The sequence below is a fragment of the Engraulis encrasicolus genome, chromosome 9 (genome assembly GCF_034702125.1).
Source record: "Engraulis encrasicolus isolate BLACKSEA-1 chromosome 9, IST_EnEncr_1.0, whole genome shotgun sequence".
NCBI lineage: Eukaryota > Metazoa > Chordata > Actinopteri > Clupeiformes > Engraulidae > Engraulis > Engraulis encrasicolus.
Window position 1 is genome coordinate 32,003,722 of NC_085865.1, and position 10,000 is coordinate 32,013,721.

The 10,000-nt window shown below is 45.6% G+C and overlaps 1 protein-coding gene across 12 annotated transcripts in view; it reads right to left on the bottom strand.

Annotated features, from left to right (window-relative positions):
• kmt2ca (lysine (K)-specific methyltransferase 2Ca) overlaps window positions 1-10,000 on the bottom strand; it is a 244,243-nt gene that overhangs the window by 57,683 nt on the left and 176,560 nt on the right. For 7 of the 12 annotated variants that reach the window (XM_063206925.1, XM_063206926.1, XM_063206923.1 and 4 more), the window contains 4 exons: window positions 7,146-7,389; window positions 4,108-4,212; window positions 3,191-3,238; window positions 1,012-1,155 (listed from right to left, as the gene is read on the bottom strand). In XM_063206925.1, the coding sequence (XP_063062995.1) occupies window positions 1,012-1,155; window positions 3,191-3,238; window positions 4,108-4,212; window positions 7,146-7,389 (541 nt within the window). The remainder of the gene's footprint in view (window positions 1-1,011; window positions 1,156-3,190; window positions 3,239-4,107; window positions 4,213-7,145; window positions 7,390-10,000) is intronic. The other 5 variants (XM_063206928.1, XM_063206927.1, XM_063206921.1 and 2 more) reach the window with 3 other exon arrangements.

A 10,000-nucleotide genomic window follows, 5' to 3' on the forward strand; every position in this document is an offset into this window, starting at 1 on the left:
TTCTGAGTAGTAGGGCTGGGCGATTTCATTTTTTTTTTTAAATCTTTTCTTTTTTCTTCCAGAAAAAAACTCAATTCATGATTCAAATCGATTCACACCCCCACGCCCAAACCCCTATTCAAAACAAATCACTGTTCCCTATTAATAGATTATCAACATTTATTTTTAGTTTGATATAAAGTGTCTCAACAAACCCCCCCACGTGAGTACCTGAATTTGGGTGAAAATGTGAGTGTCTCAGAGACTGTCAGGAATGGTCTTTAGAAAGAGGAGGACAGTCAGTGTTCATTTGTACGAGGTGGATTCATATGTTATCACAGAGTAATTTAAAAAAAAAAAAATCAAACGACCCCTCTGGCGGAGTTTAATGAATTTCCAGGAGCCTCTCAGCAAGTCATGTTCGCTCATGCTGGCTTCTGTGCCCTGTTCTTCTGAGCAGTAGCATGCATCCCATGTGGCGTCCCAAACAGACTACCAACACTATTATGAACTCATCGGAACAGACACTGTAATGCATTCTTTAAAAACTACTCCTGTACATTTCTAATTGACTCAGACAGCATTACAAGTGTGGGAGCATCCAATATAATATAATATAATATAATATAATTAATTATACACCTGCTAAAAATAGGAAAAATGTCTCACTAAGCAGTGGTAAACCCCCTATTTTTGAGTTAAGTTATATTGTGGCTAGCGATGTAAAAGAAAAGCTAAATTGTTTGGGTGAAACCAGAAATGAACATTAATCCCAGTCTGAACATGAATATATAAAACATGAATATATAAATTGTTGATATTTAATCTCAACATGAAAAAGCGTAGCAGCCATGGGTGGGTTTCTCAAAAGCGCTACTGCAAACTACTGTATGTATGTAAGCTACTTACATGGTTGCTATGAAATTTCCAATTGGTAGCCTAACCTTCTAAGTTGCTAACTGGTTAGTGACGACGCTTTCGAAAAACAGGCTCCTGGTTGGTTTGTGTGGCTGGAAGTACAACAGTTCTTACCATCGGTCACCATCTTGTCCAGCTCTGGGCTAAGGATGGCGTCCAGGGGCTCTTCCTGGAGGGGTCGCGGCCCACGCGCGGGGCCTGACGGGTGGGCAGCCGCTGTGGAAGAGTCCTCCGACAGACCACCAAGGTCCAGACCGGCTACAGTGGTGCAGACGCAAAAGAGGTCAGTTATAATAAAAGTTGCCTTGTGTTTACTTTGAGAATGTGTGTGTGTGTGTGTGTGTGTGTGTGTGTGTGTGTGTGTGTGTGTGTGTGTGTGTGTGTGTGTGTGTGTGTGTGTGTGTGTGTGTGTGTGTGTGTGTGTGTGTGTGTGTGTGTGTGTGTGTGTGTGTGTGTGTGTGTGTGTGTGTGTGTGTGTGTGTATTTTTATTCTGCTTTTATTCAGCTTGGATTGCTGCCAACCCTGTCATGTCTTACCCTACCACTTTCAAACTACCAAACAAACAAGAAAGAAAGAAGGGGGGAAAGAGAAGAGGAAAAAAAACAAGCTCTGTCAGTACCAAGAGGGGCAAATCATGGCTGACGAGCAATTTATTTTCAACTGGGCCTGAGAGAGAGAGAGAGAGAGAGAGAGAGAGAGAGAGAGAGAGAGAGAGAGAGAGAGAAAGAGAGAGAAAGAGAGAGAGAGAGAGAGACAGAAGGAAAGAAAGAAAGGAGGGAAGGAGTGCCAATCTCTCATGTTGTGGTGAAATAAGCCCTCTCTTTCTCAGCACTTGTTTTTTTTTCTCCTCTTTCATTTTCCCCCGCCGCGCCGTGACTCAATTTTCCAAGAATAACAGGAACCTCATTTGCCACTACCCGCTACATGCGCGCCGAAAGAAAAAAATAATTTTAAAAAACCAGAAAAAAAGGACCCCAACGAAAAAAAGAAAATAAAAGCCATCTCATATCCTGTCTCATTACAAAAGAGCTGATGGCTTAATCAATGCTAAAACACAAGAAAGCAGAGTAGACAATTGCCATGATTAATCATAACAAAACAGGGTCCTTCACTTCAAAGGCAATTCAGGATCCAGAAAGAAAAAACAGCAGTCCAGCCTTGATGGAAGATCAGAGGCTAAGAGGGTGCCACTGCGACCTTGTCACCGTGAACTTAATGACTACACTGGAGCCGAAACTGAGTCAAGCCAATACAGAGATCAGGGGGCAGGAGTTGAGGTCCCCTCTCCGCACAGATTTGAAAGGCAAACATTTAACATTAGGGCCCCCTTGTGTGCCCTTTTTTTAGTGTGTTTGATGAGCTGGACAAACCCCTTTGGAGTAATTACACGTCTTCTTTATCGATGGCCGAGAGAGAAACCACACCAAACCAAACTGGAAATCCACCTCAAGATCCCCCCCACTCAGCCATGTTTGCATGTTTGTGAAATCTAGCTTGGTGACCTTCTTAACCTGAACCTTTTTTTCTTTCCCTCGTTCTTTCTCTCGCCCTCCCCCCTGTATCTCTATTCTCATGCTTTCTTTGTTTCTGTCCTTTTTCTCCGCTCTCCTTTTGTAGACTCGTGTTTCTTCAGAAAAGGAGATTAGCTCAAGTGCTTACTAAAGAGGCCTCACTGAGGGAAAAAAGAGGCACCCTCTTAAATCGACACCTTTCGAAACGTACAAGATGTACTGTATGGACATGTCGCCCAATGTCACACGTCTCACTACCTCTAAATGTTCTAATGGTCCCATTCTCGTGTTCTTTTCCTCATTGGTGTATTATGCCTGTGTGAAATCTCCCCAAAAAATACTGCACTTAAGTGAACCACAGTGGTGCACTGCACACCACAACACACTGCATGCCCTAAAGCCCCACTTTGTGACATGCGAACAGCAAACCAATCAGCAAAAAAGCATTTAAGGCCACACGGCAGCAGATATCATTAGCATGAACTAGCCAAGGCGAGAGAGAAAAAGAGGAAAAGCTAGAAGAGAAGACAAAAGAGATGGACCACGTACGGAAGGGGGAGGGAAAGTGAGGAAGGAAGATAGAGAGAGGTAGGGTCATGCAGAGAAGGTGGTCAAGTGTCTTGTGTGAGTGAGGTTGCGACTCAAGTGTGGGGCGCGCCAGGGGAGGAAAGGTGTTAGAGAGGTCAAAGGCTATGACAGCCAAGAGGTCAGAAAGGTTAGGACAGGTTAGCACGTGGAGCTCTACTCCACGACAGGACACAGCTAGTGTGGAGGCTCTTACCGAACGGGGAGGCAGAGCGGTCAACCTGGAAAGGGCAGAAATCAAGACCTACGGGAACCCAAGCCAAACAAAAAAACAAACAAACAAACAAAGGAGAAAAAGAAACAAAAGCATAAAAACAACAAAAAAGTTATTACAAAACAGAAAGAAGGAGGAGGATGGAAAAAAATATACAAAAGCAACCAAAATGTGTTGCATACAGTCAAAGGTTGCACACGGCAAACCAATATAAAAAAAAAACAGCCTAGAGAGAGACGAAAAACCAAACCAAAAAGATGCTACAACAAGCATGAACGAGTGAAGTAAACAAAAACAAGAAACAAGGTACATTTCTTGGGGAGGAAGATGCAAAAGACATGACATGGAGGTGGGTGAGTGAGTGAGCGAGCGAGTGAGCAAGTGAGTGAGTAGCAAGTCTTTTTTCTTTTGTTTATTTCCTTTCAAATCTTCAACGAAGATACCAAGCCAGGATAAAATCCATGCCTCTTGGGGACTTTGTGTGTGAGAGAGAGTTTGTGTTGATGTGTGTGTTAGTGTAGTATACCTATATACTGTGTGTATGCCTGTGTCGTACGTTTGTCTGTGTGTGTGTGTCTGTGTGTGTGTGTGTGTGTGTGTGTGTGTGTGTGTGTGTGTGTGTGTGTGTGTGTGTGTGTGTGTGTGTGTGTGTGCGTGTGCGTGTGCGTGTGTGTGTGTGTGTGTGTGTGTGCGTGCGCATGTGTTAGTAAGTGTGTGTCTGTGCATCTGTGTGTGTGTGTGTGTGTGTGTGTGTGTGTGTGTGTGTGTGTGTGTGTGTGTGTGTGTGTGTGTGTGTGTGTGTGTGTGTGTGTGTGTGTGTGTGTGTGTGTGTGTGTGTGTGTGTGTGCGCGTGCGTGCGTGCGTGCGTGCGTGAGTGAGGGGTTAACCATGGCATCTACCTGAGTCCTGTCCTGGCTTGGCCAGGTTGTCTGAGAGCATCCCCAGCAGGTCGTCATCGGACCCCAGTACCAGCTCCTCTAGCGAGTCCTCCCCTGCCTGGGCTGCTGCAGATTGAGAGGATACGCTTTGGCTTAGCTTTGGGCACCAGCATTACACAAGAGGTGAATTAGGTGAATTAATATATATATATATATGGTCCTCCCCTGCCTGGCTTGGGGATCGAGAGGATACGCTTTGGCTTAGCTTTGGGCACCAGCATTACACAAGAGGCAGAATATAGCATATCTATGGTCCTCCCCTGCCTGGCTTGGAGATGGAGAGGATAAGCGTTGGCTTAGCTTTGGGCAGCAGCATTACACAATAGGTAAATATATATCTATGGCTTTATTGATTGATAAATATGACGGTAAGTGAGTCTTCCCCTGCCTGGCTTGGAGATCGAGAGGATCTGCAGTACGCCTTGACTTAGCTTTGTGCAGCAGCACTACACAAGTCAAAAGATACACTATGTACCCCTCACTGAGAGCATAGGCATCATACATGTGATACATTCAAAATCAAATTAAACTGATTGATTGATTGATTGATTGATGGACTGATAGCTAAGCTACCCTAAACAAAAGGATAGACACTTTGGCTTTGGGCAATATCACAACACATAGAAATATTAACACTACCATGGCTAGCTGTTTGGGACCATCACAACATATGAAAATAATACCCATTGTCCTGCCCTCATCGAGAGACAAGCGAGAGACCTGGCAGTGTAACCTGAGACCGATTATGAGTCATTTCGAGGCCTTGCTGTAATTGCATGACTGGGGAGTCGAGGGGAGGTGATGGGTCTTGTCGATGTCAATTTGTGAAATGTGGCTCCTTTACAGATACCACCTTGATTAGCTTCGTTAAAAGTGAATGAACACAGGCAATGCCCAAGAGGACGATCATGGAGAGAAGATAATAATGGGTGAGAAATCGATCTCTGAACCCAGATAGATGAAGCTAGCTGATAGACATCACCGTTCTGTAATTGGAGATACACAAAGTCTTGAGATGATATCAAAAGGAGAAAACCAGAAAAGAAGATAAAGCATTGATGACAGAAAAGAGATGCCCGAAAGCCAGGGACAAAGTGAAAGCATGTGATGACGACTGTGAACCATCCTTTAGCTTTCAATTTTTTGGCAACGGAGCAGTCTTACAAAATAGTAGCCATGTGAACTTCAAAAACTACTCTGGGTGTGTGGGATTGTGCTTATGATCATAACTCGGAACTGGGGTGCATTTTCTCGAACCCATAGCTACAGCGTAGTTGCTAACTACGAGAAACGCACCCCTAGCTTGAAACGTAGGATGACCGTGTATGAATATTGGTAATGCGACGGTTGACAGAACTTAAAGAAAAATGAGAAGGCATGGGGAGGTAAGATGAGAATTTGACAGTGCGTGGAAAGAAAAAAATAAAATAAAAAAATAAACATTCATCTCTTCTGTTGTCTGCCACCCATATACACAGAGCCTTGCATCATACCATCAAGGACTCATACATGTAAGCTGAGGTGTTGTCTGGGGCCTACCACAGCCTTTGATAAAATTACATCTTGGAAGTGCAAAAATAAGTAATTTAATACCAATTTAATACTAATAATTTCGCCCCGTAAATAATCGGCAATAATCAAACAAGAAAAAAAAAATGGAAAAGCATTCCAGAAACCGAAGGATCTCTATTACACGTGATCCACTGCTGAGAGCATCCTGAAACTCTCAGGTTTTAGCCGATTGCAGTGGCTTATAAAAGAAGCTCTGTATATATGCATTATATGCAATATGCATCTTGAGTTTGCATGTGGAAAAGGCAGCTCGCTCTGGGATTGGCTTCTGTGCCACTGATGTTAGCATGTGGCAGCTCGCTGGAGACAGACGGGGAGGGAGAGGTAGGGAAGAGGGGGAGGAGAGGAGGAGGAGAGGAGGAGGAGGAGAAGGGGGAAGGGGAGATAGAGACGCAGGGAAGAGGGAGGAAGGGAGGGAGAGGAGGAGGAAGTAGGGAAGAGGAGAGAGGAAGAGAGGCAGGGGATAAGGAGGCAGGGGAGAGGGAAGGAGGGAGAGGGAAGGAGGAGAGGGGAAGACAGGGGAGAGGTAGAGGGAGAGGAGGAGGAGGGAGAGGGGGAGGAGCAGGGAAAGAGGAGAGGAGGGAGGGGGTGAGGGGAGCAACAGAAACAGCAGCAGCCCGTTGCCTCCACACTGACTGATGCAACCTGATGGCTTAGTGCCTTGGGAGACGCTCCCGTCCTCTTCCAACAAGGGTGTGTGTGTGTGTATGTGTGTATGTGTGTGTGTGTGTGTGTGTGTGCGTGCGTGCGTGCGTGCGTGCGTGCGTGCGTGCGTGCGTGCGTGCGTGCGTGCGTGCGTGTTGCCTCGTATAGCAAGACAGGCAGCCTTGCGTTCTGTGTGGATGGTCGCACAAGTGAAGGAAAGAGGGAGAGGGAGAGAGGGAGAGAGAGAGAGAGAAGGGGGAGAGAGGGAGACAGGAGCAGCTACAGGGAGGCACAAAAAAGAAAAGAGGAGACGAGAGCGTTTGGAAAAGAGAGAGAGGGAGGAAGAACAGTGTGGGATAGAAATGAGAAATATTCAGCAGAGGAAAGTCATACACAGCTATGAGAAAGAGACAGAGGGTGAGGGAGAGAGACAGAGCAAGAGACAGACCATGGATAGATATAGAATAAGAGAGAGAGAGAGAGAGAGAGAGAGAGAGAGAGAGAGAGAGAGAGAGAGAGAGAGAGAGGAGAGAGAGAGAAAAGGAAGGAGAGCAAGAAAACAGGATGGACATTGAAATAGAGGAAAGAGGGTGAACAAGAGCATGATAGAGAGAGTGAACGAGCGAGAGAGAGAGAGAGAGAGAGAGAGAGAGAGAGAGAGCGAGAGAGCGAGAGAGAGCGAGAGAGCGAGAGAGAGAGAGAAACAGAGGAGAAATCAACATCAAGAAGGTAAATTAAAAGAAGAGCGTGGTCATCAGGAGACGCCTCGCTCGTGGACATACGTAGGGTGCGGTGGGTCTTGGCGGATCTGCCACTGGTGGCGTTGTTGTTGCTGTTAGTTCCAGCTCTGGCGGCCGTGGCGCTGAGGAGTGGGTCCGAGGAGGGGTCCAGGAAGGTGCTGCTGGCGCTGGGGGGCTTGGTCTCCGGCAGCAGGGCCCCGTGCTCGGGCCCTAGCCCCAGGCCCTGCTCAAGGGCCTGCCGGCTCTGCTTGCTCTTGTCCAGTAGATCCTTACCGAAGAAGGCCTCCTAGAGATAGAGGAGAGAGGGAGAGGAGAAGAGAGGAGTAATGGAGAAAGAGATTTATAATGGCATTTATATTATAATGTTTTTTTTTTGCAAAGGGAGAGGGAAGTAGAGACAGCGAGAAAGAGCGAGCGCAACAGTGCGAGAGAGCGCGATATGAATGCGGGTGGTTCGCAGGTAAGCACTTAAGTGCAGAACGTAACTGGTGTGGGTTCTTATCCGTCTGAAAACAGTAAGAGAAAGAGAGGGATAGACAGAGGGAAGGGGAAAAGAGAGAAGGGTAAGAGAGACACAAAGAAGGAACAGAGAGGGGGAGGTGGAGAGAGAGAGATCTAAGACTCATCCATGAGATCCATTTCACCGGTTCTTATGAAAAGAAAAGGAGAGAAAGTGACAGAGGCTGACAGACGTGAAACACTAATGATGTGTGATGGAAGGGTACATGCCAAAGAGCTCATTCAGGCTCATCTGGCTAAACCACTGAGTGCTGTGGACTGACTGACTGAATGACTGACTGACTGACTGACTGACTGACTGACTGACTGACTGACTGACTGACTGACTGACTGACTGACGGATGGACAGACGGCTGGCAGGCAGACGGAGAGACACTGACTTCCACACACAATACCACACAACACATGCCTGTCTTTTCGTCTCATCCACTTCTGTTCAGATCTATGAGACCAAAGATGGGCTGTAATGATACACTCAACTCACAATTCGGTTGGTATCATGATTTTCTATGGTTCAAAACACCCCACGTTTTTTTCAAATCTGTCTTTCACATTCTTTTTTTCACATTTGAAGCTTGGATGAAGGGTAACAGTACTTTCAAAGGGTGTATCACAATACTTCCTTCTTGCACCGGGATACAGTATCATGATGACTGCGCCTCACGATTTCTCGGTTCGATACAATACCGTTACAGATCTAGAACTAAGTCACATCTTCTCATTTCTTATCCAAAAAAATTGGCTGATTCTTACTACTAAAATAAACTCCATGGCTACTCTAATGCACATTTAAAAACAGCACTGAGTAGCAATCCTGATAGGCCTTGTGCTTTAGCACCCCTTGAAATAAAATGGCCTTGTTTTAATGAAGTGAAATTTTAAATTTGCGGTCCAAAGGCCTGCTGTGCACTGTACGCTGCCACGCTGCTGTGTGTGTGTGTGTATGTGTGTGTGTGTGTGTGTTATGTTACTTTACATTACACTTCGCTGGTGCTTTTATCCAAAGCGACTTACGGTAGTTTACAGGGTATTGGTTTACAGTCTTTGGAGCAATGTGGGGTTAGAAGCCTTGCTCAACCACCTCAGTCATTGATGGGGGTCTAGAGAGAGTTAAGGGTGAGATTCGAACCTGCAACCCTCTGATATTAAGAGCACCTGCCTAAGAATTAGACTGCGGCTGCCCCATTGTGTGTGTGTCTGGGTCGGTAAAAATGGATGTGTGTACTGTATGAGGATTGATGGGGCAATAAACATATAAACATATCCCATGTCTCAAACCAACAGAGCAATCTTAGGCACTGTTGGGGGACTGTGACGATCCCCTTTTGCTTAAATAAATAAATAAATAAATAAATAAATAACTAAATAAATAACTAAATGCGAGCCACTTGCTCCCATGGTGCACTCTGCTGCATTATGTTCCGAGTTGAGCGAGACACTGACGCATGGGGACGTGAACATCTGTCAGGAGGCCAAGGGACCACACAAATGTGACAAGCACTGACAACACACACACACACACACACACACACACACACACACACACACACACACACACACACACACACACACACACACACACACACACACACACACACACACACACACACACACACACACACACACGCACACACACACACACACACACACATGTACACACATACGAGCATATGCATACGTACGCACACACACAAAAGTGTGTGCTCGACTGCACATGTCCACGCTCATGTACACGTCATCCTCTCTCCACTCAGTTTAAGTAACTCTGCAGCTACGTTTCTGCATGTTGCTTTTTTTTCATTCTGCAGAAAGGCCTCACGCTCCGTGGAGGTGGCTTTTCCCCGTAGCGCTGAAACATTAAAGCCGTAATGCGCTTCAACGCTGAATTATTTAAGCACACAGGTTTTTTTAAAGAAAAAAATAAATAAAAAGAAAAAAAGAAAAACCTTGCGAGTTTGTTGCAAGCCAAGTCTCGCTGAACAAGCAAGGCAAAGACGGTGACAGCTGGTGCAGTGAATGCATGGGTGCCTCATGCGCTGAGCATGACGCTCGTGCTTTCCAGACGCACTGGTGGCTTAGCACAGCAATTTGGAACGGCCCCCCTCGTTTTTTTCTTCTGATTTTTTTTTTCCTTTAGCCCTTTGCGGTCACGATGCGCTACATATCTGCGTCCTTGGCTAGGTGCCAACAATTTTTTTTGTATGAGTCATATTGTTCACCTTACACTGAATGAACTTATTTATGAAGGGAAATAATGTGAGAGGGCGGGGCCTGGTAAGATATAAAGGGGAGGAGCAAATGAAGGTCACCCATCTTTATCCTCTTTATAATAATTATTATTTATTTATATTTTTTATTGAACATCAACTCCTGTCCTT